The 18,438-nt window shown below is 34.3% G+C and overlaps 1 protein-coding gene across 4 annotated transcripts in view; it reads left to right on the plus strand.

Annotated features, from left to right (window-relative positions):
• The window catches only part of LOC106690138 (N-acetylglucosamine-6-phosphate deacetylase), an 83,754-nt gene that overhangs the window by 49,390 nt on the left and 15,926 nt on the right, over window positions 1–18,438 (plus strand). For 3 of the 4 annotated variants that reach the window (XR_001344536.3, XM_014435462.3, XM_014435464.3), the window contains one exon: window positions 1,139–1,327. The exons of the other annotated variant lie outside the window; for it this stretch is intronic. Coding sequence is in view for 2 of the 3 variants with exons in the window: in XM_014435462.3 (XP_014290948.1) it covers window positions 1,139–1,173 (35 nt within the window). In the remaining variant the exon portion in view is untranslated. Of the gene's footprint in view, window positions 1–1,138; window positions 1,328–18,438 lie in introns of those variants that run through there. 4 annotated transcript variants of the gene reach the window in all.

Raw genomic sequence — 18,438 nt, forward strand, 5'->3', positions numbered from 1 at the left:
TCTACTAGGAAATGGTAGTAGTGAAATCCTCCACTACCTTAGTGGAGTCTATGAGTCTAACACACCAACTGGAAATGAAATGAAATGAACCCATGTATGCTTTCTATCGATATTTCCATCCGTTGTGGAAAAATATTTTAAAAACAAATCTTTAGGCAGGAACTTATGGTGTTACTACAAGTCATATTAAATCCTATAAATCTATGGTTATTAGTTTTAAAACAATCACTAACTATTTAAGCTTTTGAAGTCATATTTATACCTAGTTAAATAATTGTTTTGATTCTAATAATAAATAGGCATGGTATAGTAAATTTAAAATAAATGATAGTAACAAATACTTTATTTGTTTCTATATTTTCACTATTTTTTCATCGTTTTTTTCATTCATTTTTCCCCGTTATTTATCCTTATATCTAAATAGAATTTTATTCTTTAAACCCAATACATATTCCCTCTTTAACAAATATAAAATTATGAGAAGATTGTTGACCCTCTATGATATAGATGAGGAAAAGATGGTTAGAGGTGCACTAATATGCTATTTGTTTAATTAATATAATAGTCAAGCAGTCTACTCATTGTCAATTTTGTATTTGACAGGTGCGGGTATAAATAAAAAGATAAAAAAAAGTATCACGAACCTTATTATGATATACAGATTAACTATTAAACAATTTTCTTATTCTTATCTTAAAATATCATATAAAATAAATGCTTCCGATCTATTTTCAAGTTACAGAGTCTAAGTATTATAATTTCGTTCTTTTAACGTATAATAAATTTAAGTTAGAAGAAGTAAACGTCTATATTATAAAATATTTATAAGTCAGAAGAAGTAATGGCAACTGCTGCCGAAAATAGTGGTGTATTATAAGCTAACCTTTAACAAAGAGAAAAAGGAGTAAGTGTGTAGAGACAGAAATTTTCCCTCTTGAAAGGTGGTTAATTTCGTATCCTAACTAGTCGGGTCCGTTCGGGGCCGTCAGTACACTCACGTTCAGTAAAAATTGACTTCCGCCATTTTGGGGGAGCTGAGGTAAACAATTATCCTTTTTTTTACCGCAACCCTGACCATCTTCTTATATTTAAGTTTTACGGTCAACTATATATATATATATATTTTTTTTTTTTTCAGATAGTTATTCACTCCAGAACAGTACCCCCATATGACACCAACATGTAAGGGCTACAATTTTTTTTTAAATGGCGAAATAATAGAAAGGAAAGATGAACAATATCTTTAGAACTGAAGTATTTACTCAATAACAAATTACATTATTGTCTTAAAACAATTTCAATAAAATAAAAAGTCATCCACAACTCAGTAGTAGTTATGGTCTAATGCTTCATAACTAAATATTATTAATAATAATATTATTTATAAATAATATGCTGTGGCATAGCATGAGGATTTTGTGCTCTTATGAGCGTATGCATAGAGCATTGTTAATAAATGCGCGTGGCATTGTGGTAATAGTTCAGTCCAGGCAGAGCATGGCAATGGATGACAAAGGGGCAGGCCTACAAAAGCAGTGTCATTAGATGACACAAACAGTGTTTTTATTAATTAGAGTTATTGAACCTCTTATAGAAATCAATAATAGTGCACATGATGGTTTACTAAAGGAATTAGAATGCCAATAGAAGGCTGAAGATTAGTTAAATGATTAAATGGAACAGTAATGATAATTAATGACTTAAGAAGATCTGTCATAAAATTAAATTATAATGTTAAGACATTAGTTAATAGAACCTAAAAGAAACCAGCTGTAATTGTATCAAGAATTATAATAAGCCAAAGATTTATGATAAATAAGTTCAGATAAAGAGCTTGGTCTTTAGAAATGAGAAATATTGAATCTCTAATATAAATTAATAATACTGATTATTTAACAAAAAGAATTATAATGCCAATAGAAGACGAAATGAGAAAAATAAATCTCTAATCAAAAGTAATTTAGTGAATTATTGATGTAAGTGGAGCTGTCTAAAAATGAATTGAGAGTGATAAGAAACTCCAGGTATAATGGCGGCGGTTTATGGTACCTAAATAAACAGCTGTAATATGCCTTCCATATTAAGAGGTAGATAAGACATCTGGGCCCTGTTTCATAATAAAGTACAAACTAATACTACTAGTCTTGTTGAATTAACTTAATACAATTACACTGACTTAAACAATAGTAACTTGTACTTTAGTACTTTTTAGCTCCTGTAATATCACTAATAGTCCTTCCTATTATAAAAAAAAAAAGTATTAGTGCAATTACCACGTTGTTTCTATACTTGTACTATGAACTAATACTACTAGCTTTCATTATGAAACAGGGCCCTGGATTGACTAGGTATTGGAGTAAACAGTTAGTTCTGTTGCGTACTTGAGTGGAGAAAGATCGTCTGGCTAACTGTGATGTTTTTCAGCTGTTTATATTTTTGAAACAGCTTGTTTTGAATTGATTACATTGAATTAAGTGATGTGGGTAATTAACAGTGAGGTAGGGTTTAATGTGTTCTGTTGAATTTAATGTTTGATTAGTATACTTGTTTGGCTGAGTTTTCTAAAACTAATAATTTGGATGAAACAACATTAAATTTTTATGGTGATCAGTCTTATCTTTCAGTAATTATGAAATCTAATATAAGTCTAACAAATGTAAGTTATAAATAAAGATGTATTTATTGTAAATTATATACTTTTATCAGCCACTGATCCCAACTGAACATTTATTTGGTTTCTAAAGCTATTCTTTGAACTTTGAGTTCTACATGAATTATTTACATTATTTATTAACAGGTATATATATATTGTAATATTTAAAAATTAATAAAAATAAATAAAAGGAATTATTGATAGTTTCAACTTGATTTTCATATCTAATAAATAGCTTGGGTTCAAATAATAAGCTTTAATATTTAACAGATAGGAGAATTTTATTTAAATTTTATAATATAATTAGACTCTTAATCTCAGGGTGGATTTCTAGGCAATCAGAAACAGACACTTTACTACTAATAACACTTAAACTTAATATCTTTTTTTACAATGTATTTAAATTTAGTTACAAAACTAACCAATTTCATATAATCTTCTTTTGATGATTTTCTTTATCTTAATCTTCTTTTTCTTTATTAAACACTAAGGAAACAAAACCTTGGTCCTCTTAAAGTTTTTTACTCACAATCCTCCGAATATTGTAAATTAACAAAATTTAATAACAACAATTAACAAAATTAGTTACACTAATTATGAATATATATTATGGTATATATACATAACCAAAGGTATGTTTGGTGACCCAAACAAAGAATCCTTTTTTCTTCGTGGGTGACTCTCCGATGTCTCCGTTTTCAAGATGTCCACCCATGAGCTCGACAAGAGATGATGAGGATCTCCTCATACAGGAAACATCATTCCCCGCCCGTGCCTAAGCAACGAATGTCCAAAACCAAGTTTTCTTCCTTCCCCTTCTCTCGTTGTTAGTTCTCAACATTGATTATAGCACTAAGGTTTTGAGTTTTTTCCTATGATTTCCTTTATAAATAATTTTCTTTAATATTTATTCTTAACTCTATTTTTTCTTAAATGTATTGTATTTCAATTATGATGGCAAGTTAAAATAAAGTTTTTAAAAATATTTGAATCTGCTCCAACATGGCTGCGATTCAAGGAATTTTTTGCAGGACTCGCACTGGCATCTTGGCTTTGCACTATATCTTTTGAATAACATATTTTTTATAGACGATAAAAATTGGTTAGCTTGCTTTTAGGTTTAATACTACAAATAAACATGTTGAAATGATAAATCACATAAAACCTACTAACAATCATTTATATATAGAAAATAACTATTTACTCATAAAAGAGGATATTATACTAAAAATCAGTCATGTATAAAAAATAATGATTTACTCATAAAAGAGCATATTACAATATATAGAGAGTCTAGTGCCGGTATCGGTCGGAGTAACAAAATTCATCAGTGCTCTCTGCAATTTCTCGTTAGATTTAGTGTTAGTATGTCAAAAGATCTGACAAATATTTTACCATCTAGTTATTATAATACAGTCTGCAGTTTAGTGAAGTTTTATAAGACAATAGTACTGTTTAAGAAAGGTTTAACTAATAAAGAAAACATCTAATCGAGATTAGCCTTAAACTATCTGTTATCTTCAGACCTCGTGCGCATGCACCTCTACGGCTCCCCTCTACTTACCATCACTATCTTGGCTCTTCACAAACATAATACATCTATTCAGTGCTCGAGTGGTTATAGAAGGATATAATTTGTCTCTCTGTTTAAAAATAAGAAACATTTAATTAATACGATGGGCATTACTAACGATGATATAATGAATGCTATCAAGGAAATGAACGAAAATATTGAAAAGAATAATAAAATAAATGTAGAGCTCATTCAGGAACTAAATTCCATTAATAAAACTTATACTGCCCTAGAAGAAAAAACCGATAAGCTTCAAGAAGAAGTAAACTTTTTGAAATGGCAGCTCAGGAAAAATAATTTTTTTCTTTATAATGTCACCCATACAGACAATGAAAATACGAGAAGATGGTTGGGGGTGCGGTCAAAATAAAACACAAATAAGTTGAAGTAACTTATTTAATCATGCCAACATTTCGGCCAGAATTTCTAGCCTTCATCAGGGCTAAGAACAGGACAAGATAACAACCAATGAATATAGAAAATATAAACAGAATGGCATAAAGCAAATAATTGTATAGAATGGAATTAATAAAATAAAGTGATGAGAGAAGTGGAAAATAAAATGTATACATAGGTAATTGAATAAGTAGGTAAAATAACATAATTAAGGAAATAAAATAAAAATGAAGTTATATTATGCAAAGAAATATGAATGTATTAGTTTATTAATAATTTAAAAATTAAAATTATGGAAAGAAAAAGAAAATTGAGAGATGCAAATATAGGTAACAAATGAAATATGTAACCATAATATTAGATAAAGAGGCAAAATACATTTATTTTCTTTCTCTCAATTTTATTTTTCTTTCCATAATTTTAATTTTTAAATTATTAATAAACTAATATATTCATATTTCTTTGCATTATATAACTTCATTTTTATTTTATTTCCTTAATTATGTTATTTTACCTATTTATTCAATTACCTATGTATACATTTTATTTTCCACTTCTCTCATCACTTTATTTTATTAATTCCATTCTGTACAATTATTTACTTTATGTCATTCTGTTTATATTTTATTTTTTGTATTCGTTGGTTGTTATCTTGTTCTGTTCTTAGCCCTGATGAAGGCTAGAAATTCTGGCCAAAACGTTGGCACGATTAAATAATTTACTTCAACTTATTTGTGTTTTATTTTGACCGCACCCCTCAGCCATCTTCTCGTATGTCATCCACGGTCAACTATCTCTCATAACAATGAAAATACATTGGGAAAAGTTAAAGAGGTTTTGAACCAGGCAAATATAGATCTTCCTGATTAGGCCGTAAATAATTGTTTTCGATTAAAAAAGGGACCAATATAAGTGTCACTAAATAACTATAATCTCAAACAGGAGATATTTAGGCAGAAAGAAATACTACAAAGTAATAACATTTCCATTAATCACGATAAAACATTAGATGAAAGGGAAGAAGGGAGAAAAATGTGTTCATATCTTCAAAATTTACGCAGTATTTATGAAAATGTTTCCTACTGGAAAGGCTTTTTTAAAATAAAAAGCTCATATTATCGAATAAAATAAGTAGAAAATATTCTTAAACAACAGGAATCAGAAACTTTAATACTTAGTTCAAACGCACAACAAGAGGGTAAACAACCAAAATCATCTAATAAAGAGCAAGTTAATTTTAAAAAAAGGAAAACTGAAGAAAGACTGGTTCAATTCAAATTTCGTTCTAGGAGTCTTTCAAATGATCATATATCTACCTGACAACTTATCGGTCACTCTCACAGTGTCATTTGGTCTCAAAACCAGATCAAGGCTTCCAATAAGGTTAATATTTGTCAAAAAATAGAATGTAGACTGATCTTTTGCAGTATAAAGAGATTTAAAAATTTATTTGAATTAACCAATAATGAATACAAAGTTATTAGAAGAAACTCAGTGTTGTATTTTGTGGAGACGTGGCTAACAGAAATTAATTTCATACTCCCACCATGGTTACACGATTACATCCCGTATAATAGTAATGGAATAAAACTAAATCAAACTAGCCATACTAGTGAAGATCTGCTAACCTTAACCCATAACTCAGTCATATCCTCATTCTTATTTAAAAATCATTATTGGATATTCAACAGTATGACAATAGAAAATATCCTAATAGTTTTCGGGAACATCTACTTTCCTCCTTCATGTGATATTGATAATTGTCTTGAAGAGTTGAGTGAATTAATATATAATATTTTTATCAATTATTGTACCGTCTGCTTAATTTTAAATGGGGACTACAATGGACCCGTAGGTAATTTAAACTCTTTAGATGATGAAATACTTGTCAAATCAAATCTTTTCGCCTCAAGAATAAACAACCACACTCGAGTCAACAAGTGAGGGAAACTCTTGGTGGAAACTATGGAATCATTAGATCTCATATTATGTAATGGACGTTCACCTTCGGACAAACCAGGAAAACATACATTTTTATCAAACTCAGGGTGAAGCACAATAGACCTAGTATGGATAAATGACAAAAGTTATTTTCAATGATATGGAGGTAGCACTTATGACCGGTTCTCTAGACCATTTGGCCTGTATAACCTTGTTACAAATACCTTCATCACAAAAACTTGATCTTCTCCAATATAATAATTCTTCAAATAACGTAGCTTGCACTATCAATAGACGCGTCAAATGGTATGAAAATAAAAGCAACGACTTTAAAGCACATTTATCTTGCTCTGATAAAATATACTCTATAATTATATTTTATAATATTATAAATTTATAATAGGTATAATTCTCAAAATGCAAACTCATTATATACCAATTTTATTCAAATTATGCATGAAAGTATGTCTTAAACTTGACTAATGATCACTATTGAATCATCTAATAATCCAAAATTTCTATCTAAAAAACCACGGTTTGATGGAGATTGTAGAAATTCCAAAAGAATAAAAAAAAAATATTGAGCAATGATTAAATTCCACACTTTACTTGAATTGTTCAATGAATTTATCGAAGCTAGGAAATCATACAGACAGCTAATACACCTCAAGAAAGTAGAATTTAGACTGCATGTTAAAAAACTTACAAGAGGTCAGAGACAACAAAAAATTTTGGACAACAATAAAATCATTACAACCATACAAAGGCAATAAAAACAAGATATATTTGGTAGATTGGAGCAGGTTGTATAAAACACAATATGGTTATAAATATATCCAAGATATTAAATTTTTCTTGGTGACTCATCCGCTTTTAGATAGTGACATTTCCCTAGAAGTACTACAACAGTGTGTACGTCTCTCCAAAAACAAAAAATCCCTAGGACTTGATCATATTATTTATGAGACATTTAAAAACCTTATGCCTGTGTGGGAACATCATCTTATAAATTTATATAACCTTGTAATGAACAACAAAAAACCACCTCTTCCTTGGTCGAAATCAAAACTTCATTTGTTATTTAAGATAGTTGACAGAAAAGATAATTATATAATAATAGGATAATAAGATAATTACTGTGAGATATCCTTAATAAATACTATGGCAAAATTATTTACTAATGTCCTTGCAAGAAGACTTATGTGATGGGCTGATTCTGAAAATATTATCCCTGAAGAGCAGGCAGGATTTAGAAGCAAGAGAGGCTGCATTGATCACATTTTTACTCTTAATGCACTGACAGGAATAAATTTCAAGACAAAAGGAATTATCTATATGCAGTGTTTATTGATCTGAAGAAGGCCTTTGATTACATTAACCACAACCTGCTGTGGGAAAAGCTTTTTGCACTTGGACTTAGTGGTAAAATAATTAGAATCAAGAAGAGCTTGTATGAAAATGCTACCACCCAAATTTCAATAAATGGTCAACTGAGCAAAGAAATAGACGTAACTCTTGGGTTGCTACTAGGTGAAAGCCTCAGCCCAGCACTATTCATCCTCTTCTTGTCTGATATTATTCAGTTTTTCCAGGATAACTGAGCCACAGGAGTTAGCATTGACCATAATCATGAGGCATTAAAGTTATTGCTAGCAGATGACATAATCATTTCAGTAATAATTGGCATAGTGCACAAAGATATTTAAAGATCCTGCAGCAATACTGTGCAAATAACTCTCTAACCTTAAACGTGGAAAAGTCAAAAGTTCTTGTATTCCATAAATCACCCAAGTTAAAACATCTCAAACGTCTTTATTGGTACGACAACAAAGTTGGAGTATTCAAAAACATGTACATACTTAGGAGTACCTTTTGCATCCACAGGTAAATAAAAAAGGCTTCTGCACATTGTATACAAAAATCATCCATTGCTACCGCTAAAGTTTTGGAAACCCTGAGAAGAGGAAAGAGTGACTCTTGGGAAACAAAGATGGCATTATATGACTCCAATGGTCTCCTTAGTTCTCCTATATGCATCCAAAATTTGGAGCCTTAGATATCTGGATGCTATCGAAATTTCTGAAATGAAATTTATTAAATACCTATATGAATGGCCCAAGAATACCCCAAACTATATAGTTCGACTCGAGACAGGTAGAAGTCCTTTAAGTTCAGAAGTAATAATAAAAATCATCAACTACTGGTCCAAACTGTCATTAATGTCAGAAAAGAGACTCTCAAAACTATGTTTCAACAGACTAAGGACGCTAAATGCAGAAAACCCTGATGTAGAATACAACTGGGTCTCACAAGTCAATATGATAACCCACCAATATGGATGTAGAAATGAGTTCAATAGTTCATTTGAAAACGGAATATTGAGACATAAAGACGATATTCTTGAAAAGATCTTGAACCACAACTTCTCAACTGACTTCAACAAACATTAACCCCATATACCGATCACTCTGCAGTTTTAACCTACTCAAACCTGAAGCATATTGAACATACAGGTTAAATTAAAAAAAAAATAAGGTGCATCAGCCAACTAAGAGTAGGAAACCCGGAGCATTTCAAACTACACCACGGAAACAAAACCATCACTCTCAAGGCAAACTCTGTCCATTCTGCAAGTTATTTCAATAATAGTTTGTACCAAATCCTCCGACATTGTTCCACCTTTAAAGAAAATCGACAATATATCTTAAAGCTACCCATATCCGTATCTCGTGACCTACAAAACATCGAAAATATATTGAACATTGACAATGAAGCCAGATTGAACAGACTATATATTTACGTTGTAACAATATGTAATAAGTTTAATTTTATGAGTGACATATAAATAGTAGATTGTAAATAGTTTTCGAAGTCAATTAATATCTTTACTTATATTACGCTTTCGTTTATTTAAAAGAATTCTCATTATTTTAAGTTAAATGTAATGAAGTAATGAATATTATTTTAACAGTTGTGTATTATCCAGTCTGTTTTATTTTTTGTTTATTGTTTTGTTATAGAGAACTTGTTTTATCTTTTGTTTATTGTTTTTCTAATGAAGCAGTTGACTAAGGGTTTGTTTTAAAATGTTACTTTGATGTCCGCTGACTGAGGCGATCAGCTGATTGTAGGATATATATAGAGGAGCGCTGAGATGAATAAAACAGTGTTTCAGTAGCAACCGGGACTGTCATTATTTGTTCCTTATTCCTTTTCTTGAGTTTTCGAACGTGATAAAACTTAACTGGTGCCGAAACCCGGGATCTTTGGATGCCGGAACAATTATTAATTCACAAGAAAAAATTGTTTTTCTTTTTCTTTTCTTTTTTATTTATGACAGATAACGGAATAGTGAGAGCAGCAGTTCTAAACATCGAGTGTCAGAACTTCACAAACCAACTTCCAGCTGCAGCCAACCAACCTCTAGCAGCTGACAATCAACCTGTAGCTGCAGTCAACCAGGAGATGGAGCCATTACCAGAAGTCTCTTTAGCGGGAGCTCATGCCACGAAGTTGGAATGGATCAAAGTCCGCACGGCAACCGCCCAGGACTTAAGAAAGGCAGTTTCCGACCTTGAGAGGTTTACCGGGGAGATGGGGGAACTAAGTCATTTCCTAAAAGGGGATAATCGACTTATAGGTCGAATAAAAGCGAAGACAGCCGAAAACCTGCTCGACAGTGAGGATGCTGAGGGCAGCAGTCATCTGCAGGGTGAAAAGAAGTATCCTCAATCAAATTCAAGCGGATGAGGAGACACCCTGGAGCGTGATCAAGGCGAGATTGAAGAAGGCGTTTGGAGGAGGACGGTGCACCCCAGAAGAGGACATATTTATGATGTTTAGGGAGACGAAGAAACCGAGACTGTCTAATGGGCAGTATGGTGCGGAGCTCCTGGCACGATATAACAGAATCACCGATAAATTCAGCGAGATGATGGAGACAATCGAAGTACAGGGTCGGATGCAATTTCTATCTAATGTACTAAAGATTCAGTTGGTGAAAGAGCTGGGGAGAAGGAGGGCGAAAGAAGGAGGGAATGCCGAGAGAACGCTCCTTCGTAGAGTGTGCTCAGGAAATAATCGACATAAGCGCCCGGGAACAGGAGGCCCTGATGGAAGTAGAAGAGCCGGGATGGACTCGGATGGAATACAATTAGCCTAGGAATACAAATAACTCTTGGCAAAGTAGAGAATACCGAGTTAATGGGAGATACAGGGCAAGCAATCAGGGAAACAAACCGAACCAGGCAAACACAGAGGCAAGACGACCAGAAGTGTCACAGATGCGGAAAGATTGAACAGCTAGTGGCGCAGTGCCCGCGCACAAGATGTTTCGAATGCGGAAATGAGAGGCACATAGCCAAGCAGTGCCCATACATGTACCTAAGAAGAGATGTGGACCGGGGCGAAGCAATGGAGATTAACGCCAAACAACTACGGACACACCAGATTCAGGAATGTCAGTGTAAATTAATCACCCTGGGTGGCCATTGTGAGGTAGAGGGGGAGGTGGAGATAGGGTTGACACAGTGGGGATTTAGTAGGGAAAAATTTCCAGTATATATCGTAGGAAGTATGCCCAGGGAATAGAATGTGATTGTGGGGTGTGACCAGCTAGGGAAAGTGGGAGCTTGTGCTAAGAATATCAAGGGGAAATGGAGAATCAAGTTGGGAGGTAAAATGTACAAATGGCATTTTCAGCACTAGAACGCGGACGCTCGGGTCGGAGCAATCAATCAAGCCGAGGACTGGAGACGAAACCTTAGGAGGGAATATGAAGATATCATTTTTAAAGAAGGGGACATGCTTGGGATGACCGGGAGGACGGTCCATAAGATCTAACTGAAACAAGACCAAGTGACATACGTAAAAGAGAGGAGATACCCGTAGGCGCTACGTCAGCACATCCGGGAAGAGCTTTAAAGTTTAAAACGCCAGGAAATAATTATTGACAGTACTTCCCCGTACAATGGTCCGTTGTGGGCAGTGAAGAAGAAGAGTGCACCTGTAGAAACTACCGAAAAGTATAGAGGTACAGGGTGGTGATTGATTATAGGAAGCTGAATGAGAATACCGTAGACGAAAAGTATCCGATCCCCAGGTTTGAAGACATTTTGGACAGGCTGAGCGGAGTGATGGTATTAAGCACATTCGATTTGAAGGCCGGTTAACATCAAATTAAAATGCACCCTAAAGATCAACATAAGACGGCATTCACTTTCGAAAGGAGCCACTCCGAATTTACAAGAATGCCGTTTGGACTCAAAAATGCTCCCATAACCTTCTAGCGCCTATTTGACGGATTTTTAAGGGGAATGCCAGATCTGTATGGATGATCTACTTGTGTTCAGTAAGAAGGAAGACGAACACGTGAAACATTTACACAGCGTATTCCAGAGAATCAGGAAATTTGGGCTCAAACTATTGGGAGAAAAATTATTGTTGGCGAAGGAACAAATACATTTTTAGGACACACCATTTCCAGGGAAGGAGTTAACCCCGACGCAGACAAAGTCGCAGCTATAAGGAGGATGGCAGTGCCTAGGGATGTGAAGGGAGTGCGGAGTTTGCTGGGAACTTTGAATTACTACCGGAAATTTGTACCAGAAATGGCCGAGTTCCTCGTTCCACTTAACAACCTACTCAAGAAAGGCAGAAAGGTGATTATTACCCCGATGGTCGAAGACAATATTAGGCGGTGCATGGAGAAGCTGCAGCAGGAGCCAGTTCTTGCGTTCCAAGACTTTTTCTGGCAATTAAATATCACTACAGACGAGTGAGTACGTGCAGGGAGCGGTGTTGTCTCAGGAAGGTGAAGGGGGAGATCGGCCAGTAGCGTACACCAGTAGGCTCCTGACAGAAACTGAGACCAGATACAGTGCGCTGAAACGAGAGCTCTTGGGAATAGTGTGGGCTTTTGACCACTTTAGACTAGGGATGGGGTATCGAAAGAAAAATATCGATATCGATATTGTTATAGATACCTGTTAGCAATATCGATATCATATCGGAACTAAAATATCAATATTTTTAAATATTTAAATATTGATATGGAATATTTAACGATTTAAAGTAATAATAATTATAAAATGATAACATCGCATGACATAGGAAGACTTATTTTATGTCATACCTAATCAAAATATATAAGAAACTCTTAATAACGATGAAGCAAAGGAATATGGATATTTCTATTAAACAAAATATCGAAATATTGTTTCTAATCTTCGATATCAATATTATCAACAATGTTAATTACCGAAATGAATATGAAATTTTCAAAATGAAATATCGAAATATGGTTTCTAATCTCCGATATCGATATTAATAACAATGTCGAATATCGAAAGGAATATGAATTTATTAAAATAGAATATCGAAATACTAGTTTTATATTTTTCATATTTTTTTTAGTTGTGAATTACTCATATTTCTATAAAATAATATCTTACTGTCGTTAATAAATTTCCATTTGGATGTTATTAACAATATCAATTATCGATATGAAAATTAATTAATTAATTAATTTTTTTAATTTTTTCGTCTTTTTAAACAAAATATACATATTTCGATCAAATAATATCGGGATATTGTTGATAATCTTCCATATCGATATTATCAAATATTTTAAATATCTAAATGGATATTAAATTATTGAAACAAAATGTCGATATTTCATTTTAAATTTAGTATTTTTATACAAAATGTTGATATTTCAATAAAATAATATTAGAATATTGTTGCTAATTATCGATATCGATATTAATAACATTATTAAAGATCGAATGGATATTAAATTATTGAAACAATGTATTGATCCTATGATAATATAATATCGGTACATTGTTGCTAATGTTGGAAATCAATAATTATAAAAATGTCAAATATTGAAATGAATATGAAATTATCAACATTAAATATCGAAATACTTTTGAAGCTTGAATATTTTCTTTAACAAAATATCGATATTCGGATTAAATAATATCAGAATATCTGTGCCATATTATATTTTGCCACAAATATTTCCTTCTGAATATATAGTTATAGGTATATTACATTGGAGTGTATATTATCATTATTTCTTTCATTTTAGATGTGTCCTTTTTTCTTTTTTTTTTTTTAGAAACCTATATTCCGATATTATCGGTTACTGGATATCGATATCTATATTCCATCCCTACTTTAGGCCCTATGTGTTTAGTAGAAGGTTTAGGGTACACACTGACCACAGGCCTCTGCAATGGGTGGAAAAGTTAAAGGAAAATGTGGTAGCCGATTGGTTGTCTCGGGCAATTACAGTAAATGCAGTAGTAGAGGAGGCAATCGTCCAGGCAATTCCTAAGGGAGTGGACACCCAAAGAAGAAGAAGAATAGAATGTGGCGGAGGAAGAAAATATGGAGGAATCTTCGTCTGACGAGAGTTCGGAGGAAGGAAGACCAGTAGATATGGAGGTATGAGGACATCATAAATTACAAGAGGTGACAGATTGTATGGAAGAAGAAAACCACTGGATTGCCCAAAGTTGAGTGTAGCAAGTATGGAAGAAGCAAAATCATTTGGTCACAGCCAGGTGTTAGGGATGACCAGATTTGCAGAGTGTAGAAGGATGCTTCAGGGAACAAAGAAACTCATCACCTTTATGTCGTCAATGCCATCGTCCGGGAGAAGATCAAGGCACATATGGCACAGCGAACAAATAGGGATGGATAGGAGGTTCATCCGTTGCAAGCAGATGGTGGAAACCCTTCAGGAAGACGAAAGGCAAAAAGAGGTGACCATAGCATATCACCAGCAGGGTAAGACAAATCACCGTGGAATCCTGGAGACCCTGCTAGCGTTTAAGAGAAAGTACTTTTGGTGGGGGATGAAGAAGACAGTCTCGGAAGTTGTAGGAAATTGTGAAGTTTGTCTACTCACAAAACATGACCGAAATCCACCAAAAGGGAGGAAAGTGGAGACACCTACCGCAGATGCACCGCTCAATGATCAGCAGATCGATACATTCACATGGAGAGGATTTTAATGGATCACCATAATTGATCTCTTCAGTAAGGCGGCAATGGCGCACCAGGTGCAGGACAAGTTATCGGAAGCAGTGTTGGCAACTCTCCGGTTGTGGTTCCAATTCTATGGATTTCCAGGACGTTTCTCATCAGATTCAGGCAGAGAATTCGACAATGCCACGATTCGAACAGAAATGAAGGACCTGGATGTAACATGGCATCTCAACAAATCAGGGCACCCCAAGAGGAGAGGAAGCATGCGCACCGGCTTCATGGTAACATACCATCTTAGCGTGTAGAGTGACCATCTTCGCTTATATCAGGTCGACAAGGGATGGGAACCGGATGTAGTAATGCCTAAGGCTATAGTGGCATATAATCATTCCGTATACACCGTTACAGGGTTTTCACCATTTGAGGTCCTTTTCGGGCTCCAAGAACACCGGCGGGACTATAAGGGCTCGGCAGTGGACGATGAGGAGATACACAACAACCATGTTGCTTGGAGAAAGTTATGGGAGAAGGTACGAGGATGAATGGAAAAGGGAAAAACCAGGAGGGTGGTGCGGGAGAATTTAAAGGTCACAGACAGGATGGGAGCGATCAAAATCGAGAGGATCGTGTACAGAAAGTTGGGGTCTAACAGGGGTAAGGAGATACAGCGAAACGAGGGACGAATAATTATTCACGGAGATAATTATTAGGGAACACAATATTATCCCTACAGAAAGTATCAAGGAACCAAAAAAAGAGGAGAACTGTCCATATTGAAGAGTTAAAACTTCCAATGACTGCATAATAACTGGAGTGTTCTCATGTTGTCAGCCACTATTAGACTAGATTACAGAAAATTTTGTTATTTATTCTATTTGTTGTTTTTGTTTAAGATTGTTTTGACTTTTGTAAATATGGTTTTGTTTCATTTTAGCTTATTTATGTATTGTATAAAGAGTTGTTTTATATTATTCTTAGGTTTAAATTATGTATATAGCATTTACTTCGGGGAGCTTGTTAGTTTTTATTATGATATGTGTATAAGATTTTATTTTTATTGCAAACAGTAAATTTCTCTTATTATTTTTGTTTTCTATGTTATTGTATTATATAGTATTAGTTGACGAGGATTGTTCATAAACTGGTGGGGGAGTTATGGTTTGAGTCAGCTGTTACTTCGATGTCAGCTGACTAAGGCGATCAGCGGAGCGCTGAATTGAATAAAACAGTGTTTCAGTAGCAACTGTCATTACTTGTTCCTTATTCCTTTTCTCGAGTTTTCGAACTTGATAACACTACTTAACTTATATATTTATATATATATTTTTAATTTTAAATAATGGCTGCTAAACGTATTGTCAGACAAGCGGTCATGAACCTGGAAGCTTTAAACCAAAATGGGGTTCAGAACCCACCTTCCATGGAGGTGACTCCTCCACCCCCGGAACTTGCTCCGGAAGTTTCTCTAGTGGGAGCCCACGCCACAAGAGCCCACTTGAGTGGGCGTACTTTTAGCACAGCAACACCCCAAGAATTGAGGAAGGCCGTTTCTGACCTCGAACGGTTTACAGGGGAAACAGGATAATTGAGCCATTTCATAAAAGGGGGTGACCGACTAATAAGCGAAGTCTACTCGATAGTGAAGATGAAGGACTTCCTTCTCCAAACGCCTTCTTTAATCTTTCCTTGATAACTCTCCAAGAAGTCTTTTCGTCACAAAGTTGGGGTCCATTCAGGGTGATTATTATAAGGGAACACAATATTGTAACAATAGAAGGTATTAGAGAACCCAAAAAGAGGAGAACTGTCCATATTGAAGAATTAAAACTTCCGGCAATGACAATATAAAAACTGAAGTGTTCCCATACTAGATTAGATTACATAAAATTCAGTTATTTATTCTATTTATTTTTTTGTGTGTTTTAAGGTTGGTTGATTTTTGTAAATATTGTATTTTTTATTCTATGTTTTTGGTTTTTGTGAATGTTTTCTTTTTCATTCTAGCTTGTTCATTTACTGTATGAAATTTTTAAAAAAGTTTATTCTTAGGTTCAAATTTAAATAGGAACTTGTGAGCTTTTTCAATGATACGTATAAAGTTTTTTTAAATTTATTGTAAATAGTTTTTCTTTATTGTTTTTGTCTTCTATGTTATTATATTATATAGTATTAGTTTACAAGGATTGTTCGTAAACTGGTGGGGGTGAGTTACGGTATGAGTCAGCTGTTATTTCGATGACTGAGTGAGAGTCTTCCCTGTAGAGTCTGCAAGTTCAAACTCTAAGGGATTAGACCTATGAATGGGAGTTGTCCTGCTGTTTGCCATAGATGGCACTGATGAGTGTACATTCTTGGGTCTTTCATCCAAATAAATTGACTCCCCTTTCTTATTCCCCTAGAAAACCTAACAACTCAGGCCTGTGGGCTGAACAACAGTATTTACAAAAGTCAAAAACAATAAATAGAATAAATAACTAAATTTTCTGTAATATAATCTAGTGGTGGCTGCCAATATGAGAACACGCCAGTAGGTATAAAAGGCCGGTTCTGGGCCAGTGTCAATGAGCCTTTTTGGACTTTGGACCCTAGCCTCGAACCAGCCTTAACCACTTGTCCTTGGACTCTAGCCTCGAACCAGCCTTAACCACTCACGTGTCCTTGGACTTTGGACCCTAGCCTTGACACTACCTTCGCCACTGGTCACGTGATGTACGGGGGGGGGGAAGTTGAATTTAAATTTTTACTTCGACCTACCCTTAACCACTCACGTGGTCGGTCACCTAATGATGAGACAGCCAATCGGAGGCTAGTATTAGGTCGCGTGACCCCTGGGGGGGGGATTAAAATTCAAATTTAGTTCGACATAATCACTCACGTGATCATTAGGCCACGCCCTCTTTTAAGTCACGTGACCGCCACCAGGGGTTGAGTGTGCCCGGACGTCATTTTATTTTTATTTTGTTTACCCCCACCGCCCATCGATGGGCTAGGTAACCACTTCTTATATTATAACCTCCGTACGCCATTTTGGTTTTTCTTGCAAGTTGAGGGATTGAGGGTTTTAGTCATAGTGTCATAGTATGCACTAGAGATGGGACATCGATAAAAAAAACATCGATGTTTTTTTTAACCATTTCAGTAACATAAAGACTGTTCTAAAGACTACCCATGCTCCGGCCAGTCAGAAGTGCTTTTTCAATCAACCAATAGGACATGGACTCCAAAAAACATCAATGTTTTAAAATATCGTTGCTTACAATACATTACCCAAAAAAAATCGATTTTTTTGAACATCCATTTGTGTAACGTAAGGTCTGTTACAACGACTATCCAACGATCACGCATTTTTAGGCCTGCCAGAAGTGGTTTTTTAAACAAAGAATCTGACATCAACGACAAAAAACATCGATGTTTTTAAAATATCGTTGCTTACAATACATTACCCAAAATACATCGATGTTTTGGAACATCCATTTGAATAACATAAGGTCTGTTCCAACGATCACGCATTCTATGGCCTGTCAGAAGTGGTTTTTGAAACTAAGAATCCTATATCGACTACAAAAAACATCGATGTTTTAAAATATCAAATCTCAAAATTAGAATATCGTTGCTTACAATATATAGATATTTTTGAACAACCATATCAGGAACATAAGATCTGTTCCAACGATCACGCATTCTACGGCCAGTCAGAAATGCTTTTTGTATCAAAGATTAGGACATCAAATAGAAAAAACATCGATGTTTTAAAATATCGTTGCCTACAATACATTACCCAAAAAACATCGATGTTTTAAAATATCGTTGCTTTCAATACATTTTCCGAAAAACATCGATGTTTTAAAATATCTATGTCCAATATTAAAATATCGTT

Source organism: Halyomorpha halys, unplaced genomic scaffold, assembly GCF_000696795.3.
Source record: "Halyomorpha halys isolate HHAL.00 unplaced genomic scaffold, Hhal_1.1 Scaffold1589.1, whole genome shotgun sequence".
Taxonomy (NCBI): Eukaryota; Metazoa; Arthropoda; class Insecta; order Hemiptera; family Pentatomidae; genus Halyomorpha; species Halyomorpha halys.